The sequence below is a fragment of the Sceloporus undulatus genome, chromosome 2 (assembly GCF_019175285.1).
Source record: "Sceloporus undulatus isolate JIND9_A2432 ecotype Alabama chromosome 2, SceUnd_v1.1, whole genome shotgun sequence".
In the NCBI taxonomy this organism is placed as follows: Eukaryota; Metazoa; Chordata; class Lepidosauria; order Squamata; family Phrynosomatidae; genus Sceloporus; species Sceloporus undulatus.
Window position 1 is genome coordinate 156,790,519 of NC_056523.1, and position 19,669 is coordinate 156,810,187.

A 19,669-nucleotide genomic window follows, 5' to 3' on the forward strand; every position below is an offset into this window, starting at 1 on the left:
AACCTCATAATATAGCAGTGCCATTCACATGCTACTAAGGAAGAAGAAAATGGAAACAAAGTCCAGCTATTGTTTCAAATTCCTGCTGGAACTATGGAGCTTATCACACTGGGGAAAAAGACGGGAGCATCCCAGGATGCTCCTGTTAATATCACATGATTTAGCAAAGATTATCACATGACATCATGTGACATCACAAGTGTCCCACAATTATCCCATGGATAAAGAGGGATTATAGTGCCACTTTTTATTCACAGGAAAATCCTGTGAATAAAAAGCAGTGCTATAATTCCTCTTTATTCATGGGATAATCACGGGATATTTGCGACGTAGCATGATGTTGTGTGATAATCTTTGCCAAATCACGCGATATTGATGAGAGCATCCCGCAATGCATCCATCTTTTTTCCCAGTGTGATAATCTGCAGTGGCACAGCTAGCAAAGGGTTGTAGCAAAACAAGTGATTTATCTAGTCTTCACCAACAAAGCTGCTTAGTTCCGTGAGGCATTCAGAACAGTAACTGGGCTCCCATCTCCTTTCCTCTCAGCAGTGTATATGTAGATGCATTATTGAACCATCTTCCTTACTCCATGACAAGAAGGCTGCAGGCAGTGGCAGATGTGTATATTCATGTATTAATTCGCAGGATCTGTACCAGCACTGAAAAGCTGATACAACAGCATACTTGGGTGGGGGGATGTGCTGGGGAGACCATTCTACCTTTTTTTTCCCTAGTCCACCAGCCCCAAAGCTCTACTACTGATGCAAGAAGTAGGTATAGTGCCAAAATTGGGCTCCTCTATTAGTGTTATATGCATACATTGTAAGAAGTAGTTTCATATTGTCTTACCACTTTCTCAGGCGACAAGGAATTCATCCATTTTTCAATCAAGGATTCCATGTAACTTCCTAAACACTGCTTGTTTTCCTTCTGCTGTTTTAATCTTATCAAGCGAGAAGCATAACGTTTCTGCCATTCTGTTAGCTCTTCTTGGGAATGTGCCGAAGTACACTGTGCACCATACCTGCAGATACCTTGCTCTAAAAATCTATACAACACAGGAAAGATAATTATATCTTAACATTGCCAATAAAAAATATCCCCCAGATGTAAAGCTTTCTTTGAGGTATGTAAATGCTGAACTTTGAATTTTCCAGCCACTGTTGTTTCTTGTGCAGCTAGTTCTGTATGCCAATGGAGGCTCCGAAGTTGAGTATTCTGAATAGCGTTCCTTTACCAGTGTGACGTGGCTTTGAAAACTGATAGACCTTCTAAAGTAATTTGTGATTTGGCTTGAGAAAACTGCTGGCATGTAGGAAATAACCCATGTGTACATCCTGTACAGATGGTACATCCTCTGTACCATCCTGAGAATAGTTCTTTGCATTATAGCCATATTATCATTTATGCCAAATATACAAAGACAGCTATGAAACAGGCAGATAATATGTTCAACCAATTTTTTATTTATTTTGATCTCTTTCAAAATATGCCAAGAAATGTCCACTACTGTTATAAAAAAAAATTCAGTTTCAGACACTACAGCATACATATTTCAATAAAGGATATGCTTCCCCTCTCTCTCTCTCTCTCTCTCTCTCTCTCTCCCCCCTGTGTGTGTGTGCGTATCCAAATATGATCTTTCCAAATTTGCTAGAGTGATAGTGACACCATGTGGTCTTTTCTGTTTACTTCAGGTTTGCATTAATACAACAGAGATAGGAACATCTGTCTTACCTGATATACATCCATTTCCAATGGAGAATGGTTCGATCCTCCTTAGATTGGGTCGTCCCTCCCATTTCCTTTTGGAGGCAGGAAGAGAAACACAAATAAAAAAGACCTTCCTGCCCCCCCCCCCCCGGGGAAAGGGCAACTCAGGTGAGATCTGTTATTAGCCAGCCAAAGGAAGTTGGACCAAAGTTAAAACAGGAAAAGCAAAAAAGAAAGAAGAAAAAACAGGCCAGAGGCCAAGGTGGCTCTTGGCCAGCATACATGTCTCAAGGTTCCCAGCACAGCACGTTAAAAGGGGTGGGCAGGAGGATCAAACCCTTCTCCGCTGGAAACGGACATACATCAGGTAAGACCGATGTTCCTTTTCCCAGTGGAGAGGGTGACATCCTCCTAAGACTGGGATTTACAAAAGCCCTCTTAACTAGGGGGGGAGCACCTGTTGAAGCACCCTCCTCCCAAAGGCAGCCTCGTTTGACTGGAAGAGGTCTAATATGTAGTGTCTCACAAAGGCGGAAGGGGACTTCCAAGTGGCTGCCCTACAGATCTCTATCATGGAGGCAGAAGTGGCCCAAGCTGCAGATGTTGATGCACTTCTGGTGGAGTGAGCCATCACCTCTCTGGGGGCTGAAAGTCTAGAGATCGGTAGCATATTGAAATGTAGCTCTTTATCCATCTGGCCAGGGTAGATGGAAACACCTTCTTTCCCATTTATCTTTGTTTGAAGGACACAAATAAGGCTGCAGAAATCCTGAATCTTTGAGTGAGAGCAGAAGGAAGATAGGATCCTATCTCGAGCCAGGTGGAATGGAGAGTTGATCTTGGGAACAAAGGATGGGTCTGTGCACAGCAAGACTGAATCAGGGAGGATAATGCATAAGTCTTTGCATACTGAGAGGGCATCATGTTCGGAGATCTGATGGGCCGAGGTGATGGCAACCAGGAAAAGCACCTTCTACATAAGGTGTCTCAGTAATGACTGGCTGAGCAGCTCAAAGTGTGGTATCATAAGACCTTTGAGAACTGTATGAAGGTCCCATGAGGGAAAACTATGTTTTGTAGATCGAGCCAGGTTGGTAATTCCTCTCAGGAGCCTCCTGATGTGTGGACTTGATGATATCTTGGCTGTCTTGTCATATGGGAGGATGGATGTGATGGCAGCCACCTGTCTCTTGAGCATGTTAGGTCAGAGTCCCTGTTTGATGCTGTCCTGAAGGAACTGCAGGAAGGTGGCTGCAGAAAACTCAATGAAGTCCAGGAGCTTGCGCTTGCACCATCTCTGGAAGATTTTAATGGTAGAGAGTCATCCAGAGGCTATGATGGAGTGTATCACTTCGGCTGAGTAACCATATCGTTGTAACATCTGCCACTCAATCTCCAGGCGTGGAGCTGAAGCCAGGCTGGGTCCAAATGGAATATCTGGCCTTGAGAGAATAGATTCAGTCGGACTGGAAGCGTCAGGCTGTACACTGTCGTGTATCTTATTTCCGAAAACCAGGCCCTCCTGGGCCAAGCCAGGGCCACTAGGATCACTTCTGCCCTGTCTTTCTGGTTTTTGCTGACTACCTTGGCCAGGATGTCCTCTGCCCCCTGGAGATGAAGCGTGGGGTATTTGCATTCATTGGGGAGGTGAACAGAGCAGAGACTGGCTGAAGGACTGTGTGATCTTCGCCAGTTTGTTGAACAAGTGACATAATCTGGTGTGAGAGGTTGGAGGGTCCTCAAGGGTATCTCTGGCCCACTGAAGGGAAGCCCTAGCCACCAGAGAGGAAGCATTTGCTTCCCTGATGGCTATAGAAAGGGCCTTGTGTGCCTTTTTCAAGGCCACCTCCACCTTTCTGTCTTCTAAAATTTTAAGTGAATCCTTGGCTTCCTTACAGAAGATTGCCGATGAAACCAGAGCAGACATGGGGGTGTCTACTGGGGACCTGTAGCCTTTTCATGATCAAGTGTGGAAAATTGTAGAGCATTTTGACCGCTGCATGACATGGCCTGCTGGCTGCTGGCTTGTTCCACTCCCCAGTGATAACCTGCATGAGGTTAGCTGGGCATGGTATATCCTGGTTTTGGGGGAGGGCAGGAACAGGTTTTCTCCCACCCAGCGAAGATCAGAATCCTGAGGGGGAGTGGTGTCAGTTGGGAGGGCAATGGCTAGGACCCTAGAGGTTTTCCTCAAAAGCACTGGGAAATCCTCTAGCTTGAAAATGCGGGCAGAAGTTGGGGTGACGTCAGAGAGCTCATCCTCCCTGGAATCTGAGCCAGAGCCAGAGCCATTGCCCTTGGCTTCTCCCTCATCATCGTCCTCATTAGACGAATGGATGGAGGTATGGGCTCTTTTTTTAGATGTGGTCCCCTCTTGCCTGGGGCCTCTAGGTCGAGCTGGGTGATGGAACTCCATAAAGGGTCTCCCATCTCCCCGGACCCCCCTCCCAACTGCCTCCTGGGTGTGGGACTCTGGAGAATGTGGGAGACATCCTGGGCCAGGAAGGCCCTGAAAGCCGCAGCCCACTCGGGGGGGGGGATGGCCCTCTGTACTCATGGCCCTTGGTTCTGGAGTCACCCTGTCTGCCAGTGCCTCCCTGGCCCCAGACCCAAAATGGGTTGGGCGGTGGCACAGAACCTCCTCGGACCAGAGGGGAGACCCTCCATCTGCTGGGCTCCTATTGCCTCTCTAGCTCCAGGATGAGTGGCCAGCTGCACGCCCTACAAAGTCGGGTGAGTGGCTGGAGCAGAGGGTCAGTCAGCTCCTCCATCAGGTAGAGGTGGATGAAGAAGGAGAGGAGATGAAGAAAAATCACGTCTTGCTAGGAGCAAGGCAGGAAAAGAACTGGCCTCTTCTGGGTTGCCCCTCCCACTTGGGAGGCAGGAAGGTCTTCTTTGTTTGTATTTCTCTTCCTGCTTCTAGGAGCAAATGGGGGGGGACATCACAATCTAAGGAGGATCTCACCCTCCAGCACACAAATCAGCTTTCCAGAATTATGGCATTCCTGTACATATCCAATGACTCTCAGAATTTTCTAATAATTTTCCCACCAATACTTTTGCTGCCATAGAGAGCTCTTTGTAACAACTTGCTTCCTGGAAGGACAATGTAAAACCCATTTATTTATGAGAATAAGATTCTACATGCATACAAGAATGTGTGTGTGGGGGGGGGTTGTCACATTTTATGTCTATAACTGATGTGTTGACATTTCTTAGATCTTGTGTTAGACATTAGGACTATTACCATTTAAGAATGTTTTATTACATTTTGTGCTTTTGAATAATTTCATAATAAACAAATTCAAATAGACAGCATGCCAGGAGCTGAGAATTGCAGGTTGCCTGGCATGGTCAATAGCAGAACATGCCACAAACCATCCTGGGTATAAAATACAGTTTGAAAACACGGAAGTTCTGGACCATGCCAACCACTACCATGTCAGGATGCACAGGGAAGCCATTGAAATCCACAAACACCTGGACAATTTCAACCGGAAAGAAGAAACCCTTAACATGAACAAAATTTGGCTACCAGTCCTGAGGAATAGCAAAATAAGGACTCAGCAAATGCAAATGGGAAACCATTCAGAATCAGTGGCTTTCCCAGCAGATAATGATCACCAATTAGCAGACATTAATCCTCTTTTGCATTAGCCTCCCAGCCTGAGGCCAGCCATCAACACAGAACAATACACAGGCAAATCACTCCTGCATTCCCAGGCTCACATAGTATATATAAACCCAATTTTTCCAGGCAAAGCATTCTCTGAAGATGCCAGCCACAGATGCTGGTGAAACATCAGAAAGAAACTCTGCTAGAATATGGCCACATAGCCCGAAAAACCCACAAAAAACTAGTTTCAAGGTTGGTTGCATGAAAACAGATAATATGGATAAAAGGAGGGGTGACCATGGGAAAAGGGGATAGTAAGCCTGTTTGATTTGTAGACAAATGAGGTGTCAGCCCAATAAAATTTTGAATTACGGTATGCTTTAATTATTCTGTGTTAATGCTGGTCTTTCAGTCCTGACCACATACATCTGCTGGATTCATCTTTGGCTTCTGAATAAAGTTTTCTGGTTCACTACTGAATCTTTCTGAACTAAAGTAATCCTGGACATGCCACAGCACTGCTAATTCACCAAATGCATTTAAAAAGTATTAAATAAAAACTATTTCTTAAATAAAACAGAAAATTCATTGCTTGCAAAGGCATTTTAAATGTACCTACTTGAATAATAAAAATGTTTTATCCAGCAAAGCCCTCAACACAAATGGACAGGCTACTTACTTGTAACTGTAATTCTTGGAGTGGTCATCTATGAAATCACACAAATGAGTTATCCTACACCTGCATAGTGCACATTCAGAAACTTCTAGAGGTATTACATAAATGTTTTTGTAGTAGCACCGCCCCCTCTCCAGCTCGCTTCCCACTCTTGGATGCCAAATAAGCAGCCCAGAAACTAAGGGAAGGCAGGAAACAATGAGGGGAGGATGGGCAGGGTTGTGTGATTTCAAAGATGAACACTCAAAGAAAATCAGTTAATTAAGCCACCTGTCTTTCCTTGTGATCTCTGTGAATTACACAAATGGAAAACTAGAAAACTATTAATCATAGGAGAAGGGAGTGTTATGTCACACAAGAGAAAAGCACAGCCCTCCCAAACACAGCCTCCACCTGTGACCCTGAGTTCAGAGGAATAATGAAATACAAAAGTGAGCAGTCTGAACAGGTGGCAATTCTGCAGATGTCATGCAGAGGAATCCCATTCAGGAACGTAGTTGAGGCTACAATCACTTTAGTTGAAAGACTTCTCACCGGGGGGGGGGGGGAGGCAGCTTGCCTACTACCTCATATGCCATACAGAAAGTTGCTGCAATCCACTTATAGAGAAGCTGCGGAGACGCAAGCTGTCCCTACTTAGCAGGTGAGTGAAAGAGGAAATAACTCTGGAGGTTAGCATCCTATGAACATCCAGGCAGTTATACAAGAATACTGGAAGAGAAAATGCCCTGTCTGAGACAGATAAGAGATAGGACAGGACCATCAATACGAAGGAATATCTGGCCTAACAAAGGTGAGGTTGATCGCCTTGCAAAGTGTATAGCAGCTCTGCTGGTAATGGCAATCGCCAACTGACAGGTGATCCACCAGGTGCATAATTAGAAGGGAGAAGAAGCTATTGCCTTCAAATGCTTATTGGACCACTAAAAGAAATCTGGAAGCAGAAGCAACTGCCTTCAAGCATTCCTTGGACCATTAAAAGAAACGTACCCATTCTAGGAGGGTGTAAAACCCTGCAACAATTCAATAACTGCTGACCCTTGGATTTAATAAATAAGACGACTCGCCAAGTCATCGGAAATGCCGTGATATGGCTGAAAAGAGATGCTTAACTTAAGACTGGGACAACAACTGGATAAGGTCACCAAAAGGTCCAATACATGACTGGCTGTGGCAATGTTGGAGAGATCTTCTGAAGCCAAACGCATTCTGAGAACCCAATCCACTTATTGGTGTAAGACAATTAAGTGAACAGTCTCTGAGATCAGCAATGATACCGCTATCAGACACCAGAAAAGGAAACCAGACAGAGACAGGGTTTCCACACCATGGACTTTTAATTGGTTAGAGGTCTAGATAGCTAGAGGAACAAGAAGCCAATGATCTGTGTTGGATTAGGCTGTTTCCCAACCACCTAAGAAACTTCCGATAGGCTTTGCTCATACAGCAGAGCTGTTAACATCACAACTGTGTTACAATCGACCTATGTAAGAACAAAACGCAAGGCAAGTAGTATCCAGTATCCAGTATCTCACCAGAAATCACTTATTTTAAAGTAACTGTGGCAAATGGAGAATGAAGAAATGATCACCAAAGTGCAAGACAGACCATGTCAAACACAGAAATCAAAGTCTGACAGGATAATTAAACTCTGAAGCATTCTTTAGATGCTGTGGTAGTGGCAAACAGAGAAAAACTGAGGGCTTATGTGGGAAGCAAGTGGTAGGTCACTGGGAGAGTGGGCAGGGCTATTGCCCAAACACTTATGTAATAGCAACAGAAGATTCCAAATATGAACTGTGAAGGTGCAGGATAACCCATTTGTAATTCACAGAGACTACCAAGAACAACATTTATTTACAGATGATAGTACTATACCCAACTGAAATCAATAAATATTTTGATCTATTAAAGAATGCAACACTATCAGTTACAGCCACCACCAGAAACTAACCTGTTACATTTAACAGGAACTCAGAGTCTGAACAGACGGGTGAAATAAGCCCACTTCCAGGCATCATCGGCATGCGGTGTTTAGATGCCATATGTTGCAATAACACCGAGAAGCCAGCTTGAAGCGTCCTGGCTGCCCAAACATGGATGAGTTCATGACACTCCGGTAGCATGGCACTTAAACACCTCACACTGCCAGAGCATCATGAAGCTGTGACGGGGCTGCGGCAGGCCCGGGAACATCGGCTTTTCCCTGGTAACAAAAGGTGCGGATCTTATCCACGTCTTTTTCAGGTGGATTGGGGCCACAGCATGCGTTTGCTACGGCCCCAATCCATCTTCAGAAGGGGTGATTTCAATCTGCTTTGAGTTACAATTTTGCCAGTCTGTCTCCCCCCCACCCCATGTTGATTAGGCTAGCTGTGTGCTAAGTCCCACAAACAATTATGTGGGAACACAGTGTTGCACATCTCTCCAAAGTAGGAGCTACTTCTGAACTTCCAACTCTTCAGCCAGGCATTTTGGAAGTAACCAACTCTGTGTGGAGTCACCCTGACACAAAAGCAACTGGTACAGATCTATTCACAGCCTTGATGCCCTTGAACATGTGAGTGGAGGGCATGGAGGAGACATAAAGCTCACTATGAATTGGTGGGGCAAGCTAAGGGAAGCAGCCCGCATCAGGCAATCCACCTTAGCCAACATAAACTCCAGAAGTGAATCCCATTGACTGGATACTGCCACCACCATGACGTGGGCCAGGGAGCCATGCTGGTGACAGAAGCACTGCTTGCTCTCTTGTTTTCCTTCCTTCCGCCTTCCTTTAGGCCCTTTCACACTGTTACAGCACTTTGACACCACTTCAATTGCAATGGCTGCATCTTTTGGAGTCCTGGGACTTGTCGTTTAGGGAGGTACTAGATTTCTAAATCCCTCCTAAAACTACAAATCCCAGAATTTCATCAGATGGAGGTGTGACAGTTTAAAGTGGCATCAAAGTATTATAATTCTGTGATGTGAAAGAGGTTCCAGTATCCTTTTATTCATTCATTTTTTCTTTCCTTCCTTCCTTCCTTCCTTCCTTCCTTCCTTCTCAGTCTCCTAAAAGCATGTCTGCCTTAACCCTGAACTAGTCACTCAGATATACTGTTTTCCTGCACAACTAAAAAGGAGTTAATGTTTCTGCCCCCACTTTGTGTTTCTGTTTGTGGTGACTTGTTTATGTAACAAGAAATTAGCATACACTTTGTGGGAGCTTGGAAGATAAAGAACTGCTTGTGCAATGGGGTGTTTTAACCAAGCACAGCAGGGAGAAAATGCAAAATTATGGACAACCTCAATTTAAGATGGAATATTTGCCAGCACTGCATAGACGTTTGAGCATTGGACTATGATTCTGGAGACCAGGGTTCAAATGTAAACTCACTGGCTGACCTTGATCAATTCACATTTTCCAGCCTCAGAGGACGGCAATGGCAAACCCTCTGAAGAAACTTGCCAAGAAAACCCCATGATAGGGTTGCCTTTGGGTCACCATAAATCAGAAATGACTTGAATGCACACAACAATAACAAAAATTGTATTGAAAATACAGAGATAATGATGAAATTTCTAGTTTCAAACTTTAATTTTCACTGAAGACAAGGATGAAGCAAAGTACTTTTACAGTAAATCAAGGCTGCAGTAAAACATATTAGAATTCTATGCCCATGATAATGCTGCTGGAAAGCAGTCCTCCTGTGGGGTCAAAAGGCAGTCAGAATGATTGGGCTTGCCCTCAGAGAGGTTGTCAAGGAAAGGTGCAAAATAAAATAAAAAAATTAAAGGCTTTCAAGTTTTCTATTAACACAAACATAGTAGAAACATAAATGGCAAACCACCTAGCCAAACACATCGATTTCAATAGAAATGTTAAGGATATTCCTATTGAATAATCATTGGACTTTGTAATTTGACATGATCGGAGTTAGTGTTACAATCTTTCTAATGCTGTTATTGTTGTTATCTTTATTATATTTATTTATATCGCGTCTTTTTTCCAAAATTGGAATTCAAAACAGCTCACAATTTAAAAGAACAATACAATTAAAAACATACAAAAGTGAGCATTAAAATAGAATTATAGTATTAAAACACATCGCTCATTAAAAGAATAAAGTGCAGTTTAAAAAGACAAAAGCACCTAAAAACAGTACAACACCTCCAGCCTGTTCTTGAAAGACTTTCTGTTTTAAAAGCCTTTCTGAATAAAAATGTCTTAGCCTGCCAACTGAAGGACAACAAGGAGGGGCGCATTCTGGCCTCCCTGGGAAAGGAATTCCAGAGTCTAGGAGCAGCCACCAAGAAGCCCCTCTCTCGTATCCCAATCAACCGTACTTGTGACAGTGATGGGATGAAGTGAAGAGCCTCTCCTGATGATCTGAGTCTGTGTCAGTCATACGGGGAGATACGATCTGCGAAATACTGTGGACCTGAACCATATAGAGCTTTATAGGTCATAATCAGCACTCAATTGTGCCCAGAATTGGGAAGCCACCACATATTCCAATACCTTGCCCAAAAATGGTAGCCTAGATGCTGGCTGATAATTATCCATAATAACAGGATTCAAGGATGGCTTTTTCAACAAAGGCCCACAACTGCTTCCTTTAGGCAAATTGGAATGCTGGCCTGTTGTAGGGAGGCACAGACTACCCTTTCACTCACTCACCCACTCTCCCTCTGGCCTGTTTGATAAGCCAAGAAGAAGAAGGGTCTAATACACAGGCGATGGCTCTCTCCTCTCTAAGAATCCTGTCCAAATCATCAGGTTGCACAAATTAAAAGTATCTATTAACACTGGACAAATAGTGTTGAAATTCTTAACAGCACTAACAGACACCCATTCATCTTGGCCTGAAACTTAGGGGTGAAACAGATCACCCCACAGGGGCGACTTGAAGCCTCCCCTGAGAGAGCCGGGTTGGGATAGCAGCAACTGCACGCCAAAGCCCCAATCCACCTTTTTGCCAGCCAAAGAAGAAGAAGCAAAATGCCACTCCTTTTCAAGCCAGCAAAAAGCCAGCTTTTCCCGTCCTGTTTTATGGCGTTCTTGCAGCATGTGGTGTGTAAATGCTGTGCTTCAGGAGTGCCCTGAATCTGGCTGCCATCCAGGCAGCTGGGTGGCATGAAGCTGACTTCTGGACGTCTTGTGGGTGTGCGTCATGCATACACCACACCCCCAAGCCAGTTGGAAGCCAGCTTTTCATGTCGGTGTCTACCGGCCCTTAGTCTCAATTAGAGCTGACCCACTAAATCATATTGACTCACCATTCTTACCAATAGAAGTCTTTTGTGGAAAATTAGTCTTGCAGCAGACTGAATGGGTAACAAGAATCTATCCAAAACTTGATCTGAAAGTACACACCTAACAAAATCATGAAATCTGAAAGTATTAGCAAATAATTTATAAAAATGAAGAAAGAACAGATTTTAAAACTGCTTTGATAACTGAATCAATGTAAGCATATATTCAGTCATTTCAGTCATCCTATTTTCAGTTTTTTCAACAAGCTAAGCACATGCCTAACAGCACTAAGTGTAAGAAAACAAATTTCTTCCATTTTTAATAACAGCTCAAATCTTTGGATGCTGCAAAGGATGTTGTTGATGCGTGCCTTCAATTCATTTCTAATTTATGATAACCCTATCACATGGTTTTCTTGACAAGATTTGTTCAGAGGGATTTTGTCTTTGCCCTCCTCTGAGAGAGAGAGGCTGATTTGCCCAATTTCACCCAGTGGGTATCCAAAACCAAGCAAGAATTCGAACCCTGATCTCCCAGAGTCCTAACCCAACATTCAAACACTACACCATGCTGACTCCCTTGCAAATACAAGTGGCTAAATGCCAGGTTCTGTGCCCTTTTTACAATCCACAAACAGTCCGCCAACACAAAAAATCAAATTATACCCAAGCATATTATAACTACAGTGGGACCTTGTTATCTGCTGGGGTTTGGTTCCAGGATCCTCCGTGGATAACAAAATCTGTGGATAAGGCATAAATATAATGGCAGTACAAAATGGTGTCCCTTATGAAAAATCAAGCTTTGCTATTTGGAATTTATCCTTATTTGGAATATTTTCAAGCCACAGATGCTTGAATCCGTGGATAAAAAATCTGTGGATAAGGAGGACCGACTGTATCTTTAAATCTCTGCTCTGGCTGTAGACTGGATCATATTACAGAGATTGCTTTTTAAGTTAGCCTGTTACTAGTTTAAAGAATGGCGTATTAGGTTTGTTTGCTTTTGAAACTTTTGGGGTGCTTTTGAGAAAAGATGTACATTCAGGCATGAATTCATTTGCTAGTTCCAACCAGAATAGCATATTTCATAGTTCCCCTGCAACAATATGGGATGTGGTACTGAGGGTTACAGCAAGAAGGCATTATTGACAATAATCAGGGATCACTCTTGCAAAAGCCTCTCTATTAAAACAAATCATGTTGAAATCAAGTCATGTACTTTTGATGCAGACACCTTCTGTAGGAACAGAAAGTATTTTTATACTATCATGTCAAGAGTGATATCTGCATCAATATATACTCTGTGGGAGTGAATTTTCTAATGTGTGAGTTTTAAATTACTATAGTTTAAAGGAAGATAAGAATCATGTAGCCTGCAAGATGTTATTGGGCTGAAACTTCCAGCTTTCTTCACCATCAGTTATACTAGCTAGGGATTTTGAGAGATGCAGTCCAACAACATCTGCATAATTCCCAATCCTGGATTAATTTTATAATATACAATACACATTAGCAAGGTTTTAAAAATGGCAGGACTTGAGCTAATAATTTAAAAATCTCTTGATATTTCAGTAATTCAAACTGATAGTTCGTGACAATTTTCTTTTAGACATTTTCAGACAGAGCACTCATGTTCTCCACTTCTATGTATCTCTGTTCTCTCCTTCCCTCCCTCCTACACTCTCTCTCTCTCTCTCTCTCTCTCTCTCACACACACACACACACACATTATTTGAATATACCAATCAACACTGAGAAATAAAGAAAATATAGTACTTTACCTTTTGCATAACGTGTACTCTTCACTACTTGTGACTCCCCTGGGTGGGGGGGCGAAACTGCCAACCATCCTGAGCTCCTGTCAGGTAATTATAAAGTTATTTTTCTGATTGTCACTATTCTATAATTCCTAATAGCAAGCATATATTTTGTGTTGAATAAAGCCAAATAGGTAGCCTGATCTCTTGCCTCAACAGCAACATGTCAAGTGGGATCTAGTGCAAAGTTACTCAGAAGGGGCGTCTAAATTTAGCAAGTGTTAGGACCACTTGATTACATTTTGTCATACTTATCAGAAACTACATACAATACAAGGAAGATTGCACAGTAGCTAAAATGCTAGTACCTTCCAATGAGCCAATCTCTGGTTTGGATTCAAGGCAAATACACTATGAATAGAAGGAGTTGCTGTTCATAGAAGGAAAACTGTGCTCGGAGAAGTTCTTCCATGAACAGAATAAACAAATTAAATGCAGCCCTCTGTTTTTTTAAGAAAGAACAGTTCAAGTAATGAAGACTTCCAACTGAAGGTTGGAGAATTAAAAGGAATATTAAAATTGCACACCTGTTTTCTATCAGCAACAAAGATGTTATGCTAAAAAAATCTATTTTATGGCATTTGGTAGATTTGTAGGGAATGTGTAATCCTCCAGATGTTGTTGGGCTGTAACTCCCATCAGCCCTATCTTGACAGTGCTAAGGTATGGTGGGAGTTGTAGACCAGAACATCTGGACACCCTCACATTCTCCATCAAAAATAAACATTTATTATTAAGGTACTACATTAGTGAAATTTATCTCACAAAAGACTCAGATGCTCTTGAATGTCAACAAAATATTAGTTAGTTGAGCCACTTTTATTGTATTTTATATATATATTTTAATAAGAAGTTCTGACTTTATTTTGTAATGGAAAGTAGAGTGCACACTGTTAGGTAAGTACAGATGAACAAACAAGTAATTAGCACACCCTGTCATTTCCCACAAATAGCAAGTGGCTGATTCCATGGTAACACCTTCATTAACTGGGTCCTGAGAAATTGGGACCTGTGGAAGATAACTTTACCAACCCCTGTTCCTCAACACCACTCCATATAGCTTCTCTTGGGGGCAGGGTACCTCTCACAAAAGTTGATTCCATCTGATTCTCTGGTACACCATATCCCACTTCCTTCTACACCCTGTTCCTCTGAAAAAGATGAACGAATAGGAGAAGCTTTATAGAGGGCTGCAAGGAGGATGAGGTACGGTGGATGTCTGCCAACCTACCACTGGTACTTCTCAAAATGCAGAACGCCTTGCACCATAACTTCCTTCTTAGCCATAATCATCACTGTTAATTAATCAACAGGAGCCCTGGTGGCGCAGTAGTTAAATGCTGGTACTGCAGCCACAACACTCTAAGTTCGATCCTAGAGGAGGGCTTCAAGGTCAACTCAGCCTTCCATTTTTTGGTAGGTCCGTAAAATTAATACCCAGCTTGCTGGGGGCAACTGGCTTACACATTGTAAACTATTTCTTAGAGTGTACTAGTTCATTGGTAAGTGGTATAGAAATGTACTTGCTATTACTATTGCTATTGTTTTGTGTTCTTCTGACTTCCAATTATGAGTGAAACATGGCTTTGCCTTCTCCTGTAAAGCATCTAAAAACCTTCATTCAAAATGTTTTTAAAAATCTATTTTTAATCTCTGTGCTTAATTTACCTTCTTCCAACTCTTCACCATGGTATACGGAGGGTACTTTAGCGACTGCTGCCTGCAGTTATAAAGCACATCATTTGCACAACATTCAACACAAGAGTATAAAACAAGTTTCAATAAATGTAATATAATGGGGCAAATTAACATTTTTAAAGCAATATGTGTCAAATTTTAACTTTACTTTAAGAATGTATATCTTCCTTCTTTGGCACTGCAGCCAAGTTTTTAAAAAAAAAAATTAAATAAAATCTGTGACAACTAATGAACTGTAAAAAGCATCAGTGACAAAAAATTTTAAAAATCTTGTTTAGCCTTTAGGAAATGAAAGACTTTACCTATACCAAAAACACTGTAAGGGTAGATGCCAGATAACCTGCTTGGCAAGCACATTCTGGAGGTGGGGGGGAGGGGGAGAACCAAATACATTCCCTAATTACCAACCGTTCATTTTCAGAAAACAGAAGCATTATTGTTATGTTTTAAAATGAATTTATACTTTTAAATTAATAGTCTTCTAACATGACAGCTTTTTAAATTATGTTTTAACTTTTTATAATCGCTTTTTTTCTTGTTTTAATCTTGTTGTAAGCCGCCTTAATTCTCATGTAATGAGGCCAGATATTAAATTAAAAAAACAAATAAATAAGGTGCCAGGTGCAGGTCCACCAAAGATAATCATAACTTAGAATCAGGTTTACATAGTGGGAAATTAATTCAAATAATAATGTCTGCTAGAGTTAAACTGATATTTATTTATTTTAAATTTGATTGAGAATTCAAAGAATATTCTAGGAATTTTGCATTTCATTTTGTGTTATATCCTTCCCACGAAATCCCACTTCTTATGATCTGGAAAGTCTCTAGAGTAGCATTTACAATGTGGGGAATGGAGCACCAGGATGAAGGGTTATAACAAAAAGGAAAAAATCAACCCTACTGTATATAGAAACAGTTCATTTATACACATGGGCCTTTTTGAATCTCAGTCTACTTCAGTCAAAAGTTAAAAACCATGACACACACATAAGGTTGCAATTCTTTAAGATTAAAGCACACAGGATTCAGTGGAATCTACTTCTAAATAATGATAGACAAAATTTGGCAGCATGACTTACTGGGTCTTTTTGATGTAATGCTCAAGTATGATTCAGCATTATATGAACAAGGCTATTTGTTCATATAATGAGCAAGAACCAACAACCATAAGGACTATACAGTGTGCCAGCCACATCGGCGGGCTAGCTATCCATGGATTGGAGTATTTGCAGATTTCATAAGAGCTTTCGTTATTCAATAATGATATGTGCTCACGGACACAGATGTGCACACATCACCACCTACTGAATAATATAGGGATTGAGTATCTGGAATTTTCCCCATGGTGCGGGAGTCCCACATGGATGGGAAGGGTCCACTGTATAGGAAGCTTTCACATCTACTTTTAAACTAGTCAGAGTCCCCCCCCCCATTTTACCTGAAAATAGTGGAATTCTGGTTAAATTCTACTATGGTTATTCCAAACAAGCCAGAACTAAGCTATGGCTTGCTCCCTAACTGTGATTGGAACAGAGTTCAAAAATAAAAAGGAACACTGTTTGATGTAGAAGTTCACTTGTTTCCAATCAAAAAGGAGATCAACCATTTTTAGCTTGTTTATTAAAAAGATTAGGTTTTTGCTATAGTCTATATTATTTTTACTGCACCTTTGAAGTAAGTTGTTAGAAGTTACACAGTGTGAGTTACTTGTAGTTCCTTTTTCCAATTAAAAAGAGTACAACTAACTTACATTATGACTGTAACTTTGGAGATTATTTTATTATTTTTGCTGTGTAAGGCACATTTTTGTTCCTTTGACAGTAATGGGAGGTTGGCCTCATTAAATGGTGACCAAGGAATATCACAAAAACTTCAAAAACTAGCTTATATTTCATCCCTCCTGCTGCATTTACATGGGAATTTTTGAAACTAAAAGGAAGTATTCTAGTTACAGGTGATAAAAACAGTGTTTTTAAACCTATCAGTAACACTGACTAATTAATTGTTTGATTCTTGTAGCTACAGCAATTACTTTTTTTAAATAACTTTCTATGGTATAAAAAAACTGGAATTTTAAAATTGCTCTTGTAGAATGCCTTGGTGCTCTATAAAGAAGGGCTATGTCAAGGAAACATTTCTTTCTCTCAGTACCATACATATTCTTACCTCTGTCTCAACAAGAAGGGTTTTGAGCCTCGTCAAATCTTTAGTTACCATCCCGTTCTGCAAAGAAAGGGTGTTATCACACACTGCCTGTTTATCATCTGCTATGTTAAATAAAAAACGCAAGTTCTTTTTCCTATCTTTTCTTCAGAAAATTTAATAAAACTGCTGTCTTGAGAGGCACTGTTCCCTCTTCAGCAGTATTCTGTTTAACACAGAATTTAGCTGCATGCTTATCTTATGTATTCGGTATCACAATAAGACAATTTAAAATAGGGTGAAATACACTAAAAAATGCAGACATGCATCCAAGCTGAGTATAATTTTCTGGGTATCACTTTCTAATCACAAACCAAGAGATGCTTACAGTTTAAGAATGTGAGAAATTTCTATGCACTGTATTTATGACTTATCACTTTAGTTTCACTTTAATTTTCAAGAGGTTCTTCTTTTATTCCTAATAAAATACTTCTCCCAGACATGAAACTGTCTCCTAAATTACTTTAGAAAAACTGATAACAGAAACACTCAAGGACAGCTTAAAACTTAACATTTGGGGCTAGCATTAGTTGGTAAACCTTGAATGAGGGGAGTGAGCCTTGAGCTCATATACACCTTAACCGTGAATGATCCACCCTCTTGTTCTTGCCTTGCAAAAAACAAGCTGTACTTGGCACAACCAAGTGTGCAACCAAATGTGAACCATAGACCAAATGAGTTGCCATTTAATAACAGAAGAAACATTTCTGGTATGGACAGATAATTCATCCATGTCAGTGAGGTTAAAATAAAAGAACTTTCAGGGCAGACTTGTACAAGTTATACTGCTACTGACATAGCAAACATATTACAATTCATGTACTATTGGACCTTACTTCCTGATAACATTAGCTCAGCACAGTTTAATGTTACAAGCTGATGTAAGTAGATCCTTTAAGCTTATGTGCAATGACAACGTATTTGTATATTTAATATCACTTTTATAGTACTATATATAAAAATACTATAAACCCTGGTGGCGCATGGAGCCCCGGTGGTGCAGTGGTTAAATGCCTGTACTGCAGCCTCTCACTCAAAACCATAAGGTTGCGAGTTCAAGACCAGCAAAAGGGCCCAAGCTTAACTCAGGTTTGCATTCTTCTAAGGTCGCTAAAATGAGTACCCAGATTGTTGGGGGGAAATTAGCTTACAGTTGTAAACTGCTTAGACACTGCTTAGGCGGTATGAAGCGGTATATAAATGAAGCTTGTTTGTTTAAAAGCAAACAAATTGCCTTTATTTGGCAAGAAAGACATTCTGAATGCATGTGCAATCCTAACATGTTTCCATAAACATGATACAACATTTCTTTTCCGGATTATAGTTTAATAATAATAATAATAATAATAATAATAATTATTATTATTATTATTATTATTATTAATTTGTGTTTCCCCGCCTCTCCCAAGGATCGAAGCGGGGTTACAGACTACTAAGAAGATATGATTCCAGTAAGCTATTCCGTGCTTCCATATTTTAGGCCATATTCATCTTACAAGTAAAAAAATCCATGATTCAATACACTATAATCCAGAATAGAAATGTTATATCATTACTGAAGAAGGCATTTGAGTCGAAATGGTCACATAAAGTTCGGAACTAGCCATCTTGCTACCAGAGATAGTAATGCACCTTATATCAATGCTACCACTGCTTCAATTACTTGGTATATACTACCACCCTGGTTATCTACAGTTTTGAAATATCAACCCAGCAAAATCTTCGCAAGGTGATTTATTGTGGTTCACCAAGACACTGCCATTTTTGCCAAGCTGCTTACTGAATTTGTATCATTGGAATATTCATTGGGTACTTAGTGATTTACAGTGTTAATGAAAACTGATTTTATATAGGTTAAGAATGAGATTATGTTATAAGGAAAGGGTGGATTTTTTTCTTCCTGTTTTAATTATAAGATGTTAAAAATGAAGTAAATGAATACAGAAAGTTTATATATGAAAGGAATGGGGAAAAGAATGAAGGGATATGCTGTTCGTCTTGGCAAATGGGAAGTCAATATTGGGGAGAGGGGTTGGTTTTGGGGTTCTTAAATTGTAATTTTTAACTATTTGATGTTTTATTTATACTGTTGGAATCTGCTTTGATTCCTTTGTGAAAAAGTGGAATACAAATAAATATTATTATTATATTATTATTTACTGTTTTGTTGTTTTTGGTTTGGTTTTTCTTTTTTGTTTGTGAGGTGAGGATATATGTATATAGGGTAAACTTATGGGTTGTAATGTTTTGCGTTTCTATAATATGATTTATATGGCTACTAATACATGAGTGTTCGTTTACCGTTTTATATATATGAAACATGGAAGATTTGGCAGACCTGCCTTGCACAAGCAGAAATGCACAATGAGTCTTCTGTGGAACCAAGGTGATGGATTTACCTTTTGGAGAATCAGCTGCTAAGGCAAATTTTAATAGTGGCAGTCAACACTTCCATACCCAGATGAAGTGCATCCACTCCAAGTTTTAGTCTAGACTTTTTTAAAAAAGCCATCCAAGGTACTGAACCATATCCCCCAAATTAGTTCTGATACAAAAACCTGAAAACCTAGCCTTGCATGCTGAAAAAGAATTAAGCCAATTTGTTCAGCTACATATCTGAAAAAGCAAATTATCTTTACGCTTTCGTATCATGAATTTATTTGATGGTAGCGTATACTTTGCTTCATGTTTGAACCATTA

The 19,669-nt window shown here is 40.6% G+C and overlaps 1 protein-coding gene across 1 annotated transcript in view; it reads right to left on the reverse strand.

The window, feature by feature from the left end:
* Positions 1-19,669, reverse strand: part of HELZ (helicase with zinc finger) — a 197,245-nt gene that overhangs the window by 143,796 nt on the left and 33,780 nt on the right. Inside the window, 5 exon segments of the mRNA XM_042453183.1 lie at positions 853-1,051; positions 13,031-13,080; positions 13,082-13,107; positions 14,735-14,786; positions 16,934-16,990. Coding sequence (XP_042309117.1) covers positions 853-1,051; positions 13,031-13,080; positions 13,082-13,107; positions 14,735-14,786; positions 16,934-16,990 — 384 coding nt within the window.